A 12122-nucleotide genomic window follows, 5' to 3' on the forward strand; every position below is an offset into this window, starting at 1 on the left:
ATGACTGCTAGCGTCAGTGTGAAGGATGGTGGGCGCATTCAGATCGAAGTGGCACAGCACTGGGTCCGACGTCAGGGCATGTTTCAAAGTCAGGAAAGCACATTCACATTCGTTGGACCAAACGATGAGCGCATCTCCGGCGAGGAGTTGATGGAGTGGGGACGCAAGCACGGCGAAGCTGTGTATGAAGCACTGGAAGTAAGAAGCAAGTCCGAGAAAACTGCACAGGTGTTTTTGACACAGTGGATGGTGAAATTTCGAAGACGGCAGCAAGCTTCTCAGGGTCCGGTCAAATACTTTCTTTGCTGACTAAGTGCCCCAGAACTTTGATGGTCTTTCTGGTGAAACTGAATTTTTTTTGTATTGATCTGCAGACAAGCGTTTTCAAGACAGGCAAGGACTTCATCCAGACATTGCAAATGATGTGAGAACGTGGTTGAAAACACTACAATGTCGTCGAGATAGCACAGACAGGTTTTCCATTTCAGTTCACGCAAGACATTATCAATCATGCGTTGAAGGTGGCAGGCATATTGCGGAGTCCAAAAGGCATCACATTGAACTCATAGAGCCCATCAGGGGTGGCAAATGCTGTTTTTTCTTTGTCGGATTTGGACATCGGTATTTGCTAGTAGCCTGATCTAAGGTCAAGGCTAGAAAAATATTCGGCGCCGTGGAGTGAATCTAGGGCATTGTCGATCCGTGGAAGGGGGTAAACATCCTTACGCGTGATTTTGTTCAGCGCATGGTAATCAACGCAAAAACCCACTGAGCCATCTTTCTTCTGCACTAGAACAACTGGGGAGGACCAGGGACTCGAGGAAGGATGTATGAGATTGCATCTAAGCATGTCCGATACATTTTCTTTGATGATGTTGTGCTCTGTAAGAGACACGCGGTATGGGCGTCGCTGAACAATACGGGAGCCATCAGTCTGTATGTGGTGAGTAGCGGCGGTAGTCATACCGAGGGCGGGCAAATCAACATCGAGCAAGGAATGGTGTTTGTTCAATAGGGCGAGGAGATCTTGACTCTGGGCAGGCGTTAGGTCAGGGCTCGTGGCTGCCCACAATGGTGTGGAAGAGGCATTACTTGGCGGCGATTTTGACTTGGGTGGCAGTGTCGAAAAGGTGACAATTGCAACAGGATGAGTGTCAACAGCACAAGTGACAGTTGTTCCACGAGGAAACAGTTGGGGTTCGGGAATTTGGTTTAAGGCGGTAAGCAATGCAGACCCCTCAGAGAAGCGAATAAGGCCAGGAGTAATCAGAATCCCATGAGATAGGGTATGGCCGTAGGGTAGAATGAGTACGTCGCCATCCACAATGTTGCAGGAGTCGACCCTTATAATCTCTTGTCTAGATGGCCAAAGAACGTAATCGGAGGAGGTGATAAGATGAATGCATTCTTCGTGGTTAGGAAGAGAATTGCCGGTGGCATCCAGTTGTATGAGGCACTGACAACAAGAAATAGAAGCGGACGCAAAAGGTAAGAAGTCCCACCCCAAGATTAGTTCGTGGGTACACTCATGAAATACCGTAAAAACAATATGGTGAAAAATTCTGTCTATGGACACACAAACAGTACACGGCGCGATTGGACGAATAACGGCGTTGGTCACTGCACTAAAGGAAGGGCCAGAGTAAGACGTGGTCACTTTTCGGAGGCGGGAACAAAAGTCCGCGTGAATAATTGAAATGGCAGCGCCTGTATCAATGAGAGCTTCGACGTATACACCTTCTACAAACACTGACAAGTTGGACAGTAGCTCCGGAGGAATTGTAGGCTGTCCAGTGGATGCAGTTTCCTCTTCTAAAACTGCATCGGGGAATTTTCCGAGAGGGTGCTTGTGACATGAGAAGCTGCGTTGGAGAGGCGACACTAAACGACGACGTGGAGAAGGTGACCTGTGGCGAGATTCATGAGAATTCACAGGCATATCAGTTGGGTAGGAAGGAGATGGTGACCGGTGATAAGAGGAGCGGTAGGCCGTGCGCCGATAGCCCATTGCTGGATGGAAGCTTGAGCATTTCTCAGGAGCATAGCCACATTGCTCATCCTGTTGATGCCTTCGACAAAATTGGGAGATGTGCCCTCGAGTGTGTGTATATATATGTGTCTGTGAATATGTATATATTAACGTTGCCACAAGTATGTACAACGAATATCTTGCCATGTTGCTGCCTGTTGTTCACGGGGAGGTGGGACTAGTCAAGCTGCCGTTATGCAGCTTTTATCCTGCCATCCCTACCGCTTTGTATACGTCAGTGTACTTATGTGGTAAAATAAACTTCTCCTTCTTCGATAGCCACAGTAGTAGCAAATGGGCCTGGCAGGACGCTGAGCAGAGTAGTAACGCTGTACACGCACTGGCAGGGACAACGAAGCCACTGGAGGGCAGTAGGCTGAGGGGCAGTAATGGCAGGAGAAAGCGCCGCAACGTCGGCATACGTTGGTACCGGATGAGTGCAGGGGCCGTAGGAGCACGGGACGTGAGGCGGACGTGATCTCTTGCCGAATGATATCACGCAAGCCAGTCGGTGGAGAAGGAACGGTACTTTGCGGAGTGCAGGAAGAGCACCGCCCGTGAAGCTCTTCACGGAAGATGTCGCGGATCAGCGTGCGCAAGTCCATGGTCGAAGGGAGACAAATGTCGGAAGTATTGGTGCATAGCCGAAGGGACTGGAGCTCCTCAAGTTGCTGACAAGTAGTTATCACATCCTGGATGGTAGCAGGATATTGCGCAGTAAGGGTATTGAAGGCGACGGTATTTACGCCTTTTATTATGTGGCGTATTCAGTTGCTCTGGGGCATGGTGGCATTCACACGCTTGCACAATGCAAGTACATCCTCAATGTATGAGGTCTACGATTCCCCAGCGAATTGGATGCACTCACTGAGCTTCTTCGCGGCCTCAGCGCGAACAGCTGGGGCACCAAAAATCTGCCGAAGCTGTTGTGTGAACGTCGCCCAGTCAGGAAGATCTGGCTCATGGTTCGAAAACCAGGTTTTCGCGACGTCGGAAAGGTAGAATGGGACGTTCCGTAACTTCTGTGAACCGTCCCACTTGCTGAAGTCGCTTAAGAGGTCATAGTTTTGGAGCCAGGCCTCTACGTCATCCCCATGTAGACCAGCGAAGACTTAAGGGTCGCGCTGGCGGCTGTTGATGGTCAGGATGGAAGGCGAAGGCTGCAGTGGAGCAGCAGCATCGAATGTGCCTTGATTTGCTGAAGCGAGCATGGCCAGTGGTGTTATGCGGCGACCCGAGCGGAGCTCCAGTGAGAATGTGCGAGAAGTCTTTAGGAACGAAAAGCACCGTCCACCACTTGTAAGAAACCGCTTTATTCCAGCCGAGCTCGTGCTGCTACCCTGAGGATCAAGCTGTGCAGCTGTTGATATGTACAGATGAAGAAGATGTACAATGGATGATGATATGTGGAGATGATGAAGTTGAAAGTCAGGCAAGTGTTGCGCTCACAATATGCTACACACGTACCAAGCCTGAGGGCTGGCTCAGTATCCCTTTAATACTTCTGCGATGCTTCCTTCGAGGCAGTGTCGAACATAAGGCAATTAGCCATGGACAGTAGTCATGTTCCCGGTTGGCTGCCACAAAGCTCTTGCTGTGCAGCATGGCATTGGTGAAATGGTGTGTTGGCCAGCTGTGCCCATGTCGCGGTTGATTTTAAGGAATTACAAATACAGTAGAACCTCATTCATATGTTTTGGAAAAAAACACGAGAAAAACGTACAATCCAAATAACTAAAAAAATTTGATGGACTCAATTATTGTTGACATCTACGAAATGCAAAACATTGCGGGGATCATTGCAGCACGAGATGCCGACGCGTTTTGTTGTTTTGTATAACGTGGTGTTCTAAGAGGGCGACGGAAAACCGAAACGAAATCGAGCTGGTGGGCAACACCAGATGCAACCGAAGTGAAAAGTGATGGCCACATCGCGCATCCTGAAGCAGGTAGTGGCAGCGCGTTTGGATTATTGCTTTCTAAAAGCGTGCAGTACGCTACCAATGGCACTACGCACCACGCGCTGTAAAACAGATAGGTGAAGATGCTTATTGCAATAGGTTTGGCGGTGATAGCTGCTAATGCGGTGGCCCGGGCAGAGATTTGCAGGTACCGGAATGAGAAACTGTGCGCGTTGTCGTTTTCACATGTGACGGGCGGCTATACATACACTACAATGCGTTGGCGGTCTAGTTGGTGCGAATCATGGAGGAAGGAAACTGAGGAGAGGCCCTACCCCCTCCGCGTGCTAGGAGAAAAGTGTGGAGGAAATTACGTAGTAGGTTCTCCTCTTTTTTGCTGATTTTTTATTTCTTTGCCGTGGCGGCCACGCCTTTCGGGCCACAATGGCGGCTTTGTTTTGGTTCTGTGCACTCACACGTGTTGCTCCGTAGGTTTCGTACCGTGGCAAAGGCGCTGTGCGGGCAGGTTCGCGTTGGTCTCCGTGTTTTGTTGCGCTGCGTTAGTTGGACCATGCTCTCCCGGATTTTGCTGTGGCCAGGTGGGACACGAGGAACTAAAGTTCGTGAAATGAACGCGCATGCAACGCTGTGCGCAATGTACCGCACCACGGCAATGGCAACGGACGAAGGAATATCCGCGGGAAATATTGCCCTCTTTGGCGGAATCATGCTGACATGCTAACGATTGTTTAGCATTGCTGCGGAGCGCGCGCGTCCAAGCACCATGGTTGCGCGCAGCGCGGCGTGGTTTCGCGAGAAATGTAAACAAGAGAGGACAGCTGGCCCGATAGGCGGAGCAACGCCATGAGCAACGCCAAACTTCCGGCTTCACTTTAGCTTCACAAAGAGTGACGTCAGGGCCTCTCCTGAGTTTCCTTCCTCCGTGGTGCGAATCCATCCTGTAGACCCCTGAAACCGGTGTTGCGCTGCCCCCTGCTGCGCCACACTGGCACAGCTTATTTGAGGCAAGTGCCCTCGCCTTTCTCTACTTTCATAGGATGAGAATTTTTCCTTTATGGTAACTGCAATGATTTCTTTTTCTCTCTTCCAGCAAGAGTAGCTCCGTGAGTAAGCTGGATGGTCTCCTTTGCAATTGATACATTGTGAAGGAGCATTGCACTTGTCAGAAGGATGGCCATTGGCACTACACTTTGCGCATGTTTCTTTGCCTCTACATGATTGTGATGCATGGTCGAACCTATGGCACTTGAAGCGCTGCCTCGGGTTCGGTATGTAGGGTCTGACATTGATTTTCACATATCCTTTGTCATTGTTATCCTTTGTACCTGAATTACATTTTGCTCTTGGAATCCTTCAAGAACTCTTCATCACTAAGGCTCAGGAAGTCTGATATTATTCCCCTGCTTGTGTTGAGTGAGCGATGCGCAGAGATTGTCACATTAATGCCACTGACAATGGTGAGTTCAGCGAACTTTTCAACTAGTCCTTTCTTTGTTAGTTCGAGGAGGAGGTCTCCACTTGCCATTTTTGAGGCTTTGTAGCCAGGTCCAATCGTGTTTGCCAGGCATTTAGCTACTACGAAAGGTCACAGTTTTCATACAGTTGTGTTGCCTTCACTGTGAAGGAGATGGTACTTTGGGAAGGTGTCTTTGTTTTGTTTCAAAAAGAACTGGAAAGTTGCTTCGGTGCATCCTCTTTTTAGGGGGCGATCTTGAAGGAGGGAAAATAGTTTGCCATATAAACCTTGGAAAATTCAGAGGTGATGGTATCCACCCACTACCGAGCCCAACAAGGGGACCTTACAAGGTTGGAAGAATACCTGCAGATGCCAGCCATACATTGCCGCTAGAAACTAATACATATAGATACCCAAGACTGGATATATTACATAAAGTTAACCCTTGCTGCCCGGAAAATCGGAAGTTAAAAGAAGTTAATAGAAGACAGGAAAGATGGAAAAGTGGGAGAAAAAGGGGAAAAGATAAAAGAAGGTTATAGGAAAATGCGACTGCTGATTTCCCCCAGACGGGTCAGCCCGATGGCGCAGTCTACGTGAAGCAGAGGCCAAAGAGGTGTGTTGCCTCTTCCAAGAGGCCATAAAAGGTCCAAACACCTGGCTTTGGCTCAAACCCCAGGATCCCCTTTTCCCTGGACACGGCACAGCAACACACAGCTACACACGGGAGCGTCCAACCCCCATGTGCTTGGGCCCATGGTGTCTCAACACACTAAATGCCTGCTGACGCAGAAGCCCCTGCAGCGCTGCTTGACAAATATGCACGGCGTTTATTTTTCAGAAATAGCACAAATGTAATGTAACGTACTGTACCTTGAATTTAAATTTAGCCAGTTTGTCTGCAACTGTTACCGTGTCGAGCAGTAGCGTTTCCTTGCCTTCTTACATTGCCCTTTCTCTCTCCCACCCTCCCCCCATGTATGCGAGCTGCGAGCAAAGAATGGCAAGGCTGTTATTCACTTGGTTTGTGTCTGTGTTGGTTTTCCCATTCTCCGCCTACCCCCTCCTACCTCCTCTCAACCGTTCTATCTACCTCCCCTTTGGACTGTTGCACGTTAGTACAAAGGTAAGCGCGGCAGCTTCTGCAATGCTTTTGTGGGGGGTCACAGATAATTACAGCAGTCGAGAAGGCATTGTGGCAATGTGATGGAAAGGCCCAGACAAGTTTTTTGAGCCATCTTTTCTCTCTGCCGCACTCCTGCCAAGTATACTTGCGCTTGGGACCACCTCTCGGTGTGGTGTGCGAGACAGCAACAGTAGCAGCAACAGTGGAAAAGTTGACAGAAAAGGTAAATAAAGCTTCGCTTAAAAAAGAAAACATATCTACAATAGCCATACCTTCTTTTCTAAAGGTACTGCTTAGCAGTAATGAGTGGCACCTGTACTAAGGGAGTAGTGAAAAGAGGCACACAGGACCAAGGTTATTGAACCTGCATAGAACACCAGCTTCTAGTCTCCTTCTCACTTCTCCTAAAAACAAGGCACTTCTGTGCTTGCTCCAATTATCTGTGAAAAACATTCACAGCTACATGATAAAGCTGCATCAAGTGCGCTGTTATCATACAAGCAGCAGCTGCTCACCAAAGCGCACTTCCTTGGCGGCAGCCACAGCAAGATGGGCACCATGCACCAGGTGGCGTGCCCACACTGCCAGGTCTCGGTGGGTTTCAACACGCATGAGCCGTGACTGGACTCCCTGGCGCGTGCCAAGTCGCAGTGTCAGTGTGGTTGCCTCACCCCCAGCTGATGGTCCCACGGAGACCCTGCCAGAACTTGTTGTCACAAGCCTGCAGAGAGTCACCAGCATTTCAAGCTGCTACTCGTAACAGGCTCTATACAGTAAAACCTAGTTCATATGTAGTTGGCAGGAAATGTGGATCAGGTACACACTAAGCGATGTACTAATCAACTGACAATGGCAGATGAGCGGCTGTAGACTTACTGGCCAAAAAAATGTGTTAATTTTCACTCGAACACGCACGCAGACAAGCTTTATTTGCGAGCAGGCAGCATGAAAATCTGATTTTCACTTGTCACCCTAGCGGCCTAGCAACGACGGCATCCACAAACTCATCGAGGCCACGAGCCAGTTTCTCCATCAGATCCCACTTCTCTGTGAACACCCTCATGACGGTCAACGCACAAGGCGCATCGGATACGGAACGGCCACCATCCATGTTGTCATCTATGATGATGACGGTGAAGTGCTAGAAGCTATGGCAGCAGGAAACACGTCATGGCTACCATGTTTTGACCTCACTATCAGTGGCGATTGCAGTTCAATAAAGGCCTGTGCACCAAAATTTGGCTATCTATGGTCTGCACGCACGACATTTCACCGATTACACGCTTGTATATGCCAAAAAATGAAGTAAATACTGCGCACTAACCGTACGGCATGCATTAACTAACACAGCAAGTGGTCAACCAATATATAAGGTTCATTGGCGACAGGGTGGGGATTCAATGCGACTATAATTTAAACCAAAATTACTTATTAAGTGGGTATGTAAGCTTTTACTGTGCCAGATTCCATTTCTTCCTCCAAAAAGCTCAACGAACAGTCCACATTCTTCAAAATTTACGCATTACATGCTGTGCGTGTGTGTGTGTTCACATGCACTTGCAGGTGCATGTGTGTGTTTACTTCAGCTTCGTTTAAATTAGCGCTCAAGGGCAGTGCTTGCTTCTGCACAAATAATTGTTTGTTTATAAACACCCGTTTAGCCTACATGCCTACAAGCATGCATACAGGTCAGTTCATTGTAAAAGTCGCACACCGTACCGCTCACATTAGAGCAGTCTAAGCATGTTCAACAAAAGAAAACACTTATTTAACATGAACTTAAGAGAAACTTAGTGAAATAAATTGCTGATTTTTCTGTGCACACTTTGTCTGGTGGAATGTGCGACTGCAGCCAACTTTATTGCGCCAAGGTTCACAGCATGCTCAGAAGTGAAACACAGGAGCTAGGCAAATAGAGCTGCAGATCATCGAATGCCACTATTGCTTCCTCTGCTGTCAAGATTTTGGTTCTTACAGGACCTCCAGCACTGTTATCTTTGTTGACATTCATGTCTTTTCCGTCCGAAAAACGCTAACATAATCCTAATCCATAAGAAAGGGGACGCCAAAGACTTGAAAAATTATAGACCGATCAGTTTACTGTCCGTTGCCTACAAAGTATTTACTAAGGTAATTGCAAATAGAATCAGGAACACCTTAGACTTCCGTCAACCAAAGGACCAGGCAGGATTCCGTAAAGGCTATTCAACAATAGACCATATTCACACTATTAATCAAGTGATAGAGAAATGTGCGGAATATAACCAACCCTTATACATAGCTTTCATTGATTACGAGAAAGCGTTTGATTCTGTCGAAACCTCAGCAGTCATAGAGGCATTATGGAATCAGGGTGTAGACGAGCCGTATGTAAAAATACTGAAAGATATCTATAGCGGCTCCACAGCCACCATAGTCCTCCATAAAGAAAGCAACAAAATCCCAATAAAGAAAGGTGTCAGGCAGGGAGATACGATCTCTCCAATGCTATTCACAGCGTGTTTACAGGAGGTATTCAGAGACCTGGATTGGGAAGAATTGGGGATAAAAGTTAATGGAGAATACCTTAGTAACTTGCGATTCGCTGATGATATTGCCTTGCTTAGTAACTCAAGGGACCAACTGCAATGCATGCTCACTGACCTGGAGAGGCAAAGCCGAAGGGTGGGTCTAAAAATTAATCTGCAGAAAACTAAAGTAATGTTTAACAGTCTCGGAAGGGAACAGCAGTTTACAATAGGTAGTGAGGCACTGGAAGTGGTAAGGGAATACATCTACTTAGGACAGGTAGTGACTGCGGATCTCGATCATGAGACTGAAATAATCAGAAGAATAAGAATGGGCTGGGGTGCGTTTGGCAGGCATTCTCAGATCATGAACAGCAGGTTGCCATTATCCCTCAAGAGAAAAGTTTATAACAGCTGTGTCTTACCAGTACTCACGTACGGCGCAAAAACCTGGAGGCTTACGAAAAGGGTTCTACTTAAATTGAGGACGACGCAACGAGCTATGGAAAGAAGAATGATAGGTGTAACGTTAAGGGATAAGAAAAGAGCAGATTGGGTGAGGGAACAAACGCGAGTTAATGATATCTTAGTTGAAATCAAGAAAAAGAAATGGGCATGGGCAGGACACGTAATGAGGAGGGAAGATAACCGATGGTCATTAAGAGTTACGGAATGGATTCCAAGGGAAGGAAAGCGTAGTAGAGGGCGGCAGAAAGTTAGGTGGGCGAATGAGATTAAGAAGTTTGCAGGGACAACATGGCCACAATTAGTACATGACCGGGGTAGTTGGAGAAGTATGGGAGAGGCCTTTGCCCTGCAGTGGGCATAACCAGGCTGATGATGATGATGACGTCTTTTCCACCATAGATGGTTTTGAGACAACTTCGTTGTTCATTTACATCATCATGACGTCATCAACTACGATATATTCATCAGGTGTCGCATCTATTTATGTGTTACAACAAATAACATACAAGTTGAGTGATTCCTAGAGCAGTGCAGCTAGACTACTAATATCAGCATGCTCGTCATGTGCATCGATAGCTCTGCTGTTAGCGCTAGGGCAGAGCACACCTTGGTGACATTTGCAGAGGGCAGTGGCGGCAATGCTACATGGAATTTGTTGTAGAACAACAAATCAGTCCTCAAGGATGTGTAAATCCCTTCATTGTATGGGCAATTTCATTACAGGTGTCTTTGTTGTAGGGGTCTTCATTGTAGATGCGTTCACAATACAGGTAAAAGATAGGAATTCGGTAGGGACATATTTCATCCTTTGTTATACAGGACATTTCACTGTAGAGGCGTTCGACGGTATGTGAGAAAACATTTCTAGAACACAAGAAACAAGTGGTATAATGTAAGCACACGGGACTGCTAAGAAGATAGGGCTCAATATGTTCTTAGCAACAAAACACATAGTGAAGAGCTCACTCTTCTAACACTTTCCACATGCACTGTAGAAACAAGCCTATGTTTGATAAGCTTCCATAACGCATTTACATTAAGCAAGATCCCTCAACCACAATGCACTGCAGCACTCCTCTATGTCACAAAACCCTGAATCTAAAGACATATAGCACCTTAAATGCATGTGGCCCCACCAGTATGAAGGGTGGGGGGCCATTAGTATTGATTACCTAGTGTGAAGCAAAGGCACACTGTGCACAGGCACAGCCCAGGCCTCCTTGGTCCAGGGAACCAGGTCATAAAACAGGAGGTCCCTGTCTGTGATTGCAACGAACACAGCACGCCACTGTGCCGTCACTGAATCTTCCCGTGTCTGCAGCAAGAAAATGTTTCAATTTAATTACCTAGCCACCATAAGTGAACACGTTTCACAAGAAACCTTCAGAATTCGCACACAAAACTGCCCATGACAAGATTTACCAGAAGCACCATGACAGCAAGTCCGAATACAGAGTGCACTTGAACACTGGGCAGAGTTGCATTTGTGCCTACTAAGTGAAGCCAATGTCCTCTGTAATGAATAATCAGCGATGTGAAAATTCACGAATGAACACATTTTTTTTTTCAAGAACACAAGTAAGTATGATAAACTTTCAAAAATAAGTTGCTGATGAAGCCCTTCGTTAAAAATAGCACTGCCTTGACATTTCACTTCCTTGGAATCCAAATCATGGCAGGGTAAGTCTCAAGATGCGAGTTTAGAAACTAATGATTAGACCTGGGAATACAGGAACAAAAATATTACTGGAATAGAGACAATTTTGTGGACACGTATTTCTACAAGTAGTTTCATGGTGTTATTAACAAAATCACATTTAAGCTTTTTTATCACCAAAATTCACATGCTATTCTCTTGCTTTTGAAAGATATGGCCAGGGCCATGGCAAGTGTCTGTTTACCTTAAGTGTGCCTAACAGAATCCTCAGTCAGAGGAGTCTGTTATTAATGTTAGGTAATGTGGATTCTGTTGTTAATTATTAATGTTAATAATTGCCGCACTTTCCAGAGCTGAGAGGCAGAAACATAAGTGATTGCAACCATGCCCTTTACTTGTATATTAGGTCATCTTTATTTGGCTAGAGCCAGCAGTGCCACAAGAAGGAAAAGGAAAGAAGAATGTTCCTGTGGGCATGTGAACATTTTACATAAAAAATTCACCGAAGATTATGAAACTCCCTAATGCGAAATTTGAGCGCAGCTATATATGCATTTTCATTTCACGATATATTGGCTGGCACGGACAATCTGTCTGCAGCACGTTGCAAACAGAGCAAAGTGTGGCACGACTGCCTTGCTAATCTAGAGATCGTGAGAGGCAGTGCATGGGTGACTCATGGGCATGATTCACAGCAGCCGCCACAGACAGACCTCCACTGATGCAGTGCTCTGTTTCTATATCAGTGGACGCGCTCGCTGCATGCCTTATCGATGGCGTCATTGGTGAACAGACAATGTGCGCTACTCTGGTGCCATCTCTTAGCGATCGTCACCGCAGAACACGTCTTGCACAACACTACTCTTTTCTTCTCACGCTTTCACCATACCCTCCTTTTCCGCTTTCTGCCTCATGGTTCTGCTGCGCACTCCTCCTCCGCTTTCCTCCTTGCGCTCT

At 46.9% G+C, this 12122-nt stretch overlaps 1 protein-coding gene across 1 annotated transcript in view; it reads right to left on the reverse strand.

Moving 5' to 3' along the window:
* LOC126544257 (beta-1-syntrophin-like) overlaps positions 1–12122 on the reverse strand; it is a 137881-nt gene that overhangs the window by 24834 nt on the left and 100925 nt on the right. The window contains exons 3-4 of the mRNA XM_050191511.3: positions 10681–10823; positions 7049–7254 (exon numbers count right to left, since the gene is read on the reverse strand). Coding sequence (XP_050047468.2) covers positions 7049–7254; positions 10681–10823 — 349 coding nt within the window. The remainder of the gene's footprint in view (positions 1–7048; positions 7255–10680; positions 10824–12122) is intronic.

The sequence above is a fragment of the Dermacentor andersoni genome, chromosome 1 (genome assembly GCF_023375885.2).
Source record: "Dermacentor andersoni chromosome 1, qqDerAnde1_hic_scaffold, whole genome shotgun sequence".
In the NCBI taxonomy this organism is placed as follows: Eukaryota; Metazoa; Arthropoda; class Arachnida; order Ixodida; family Ixodidae; genus Dermacentor; species Dermacentor andersoni.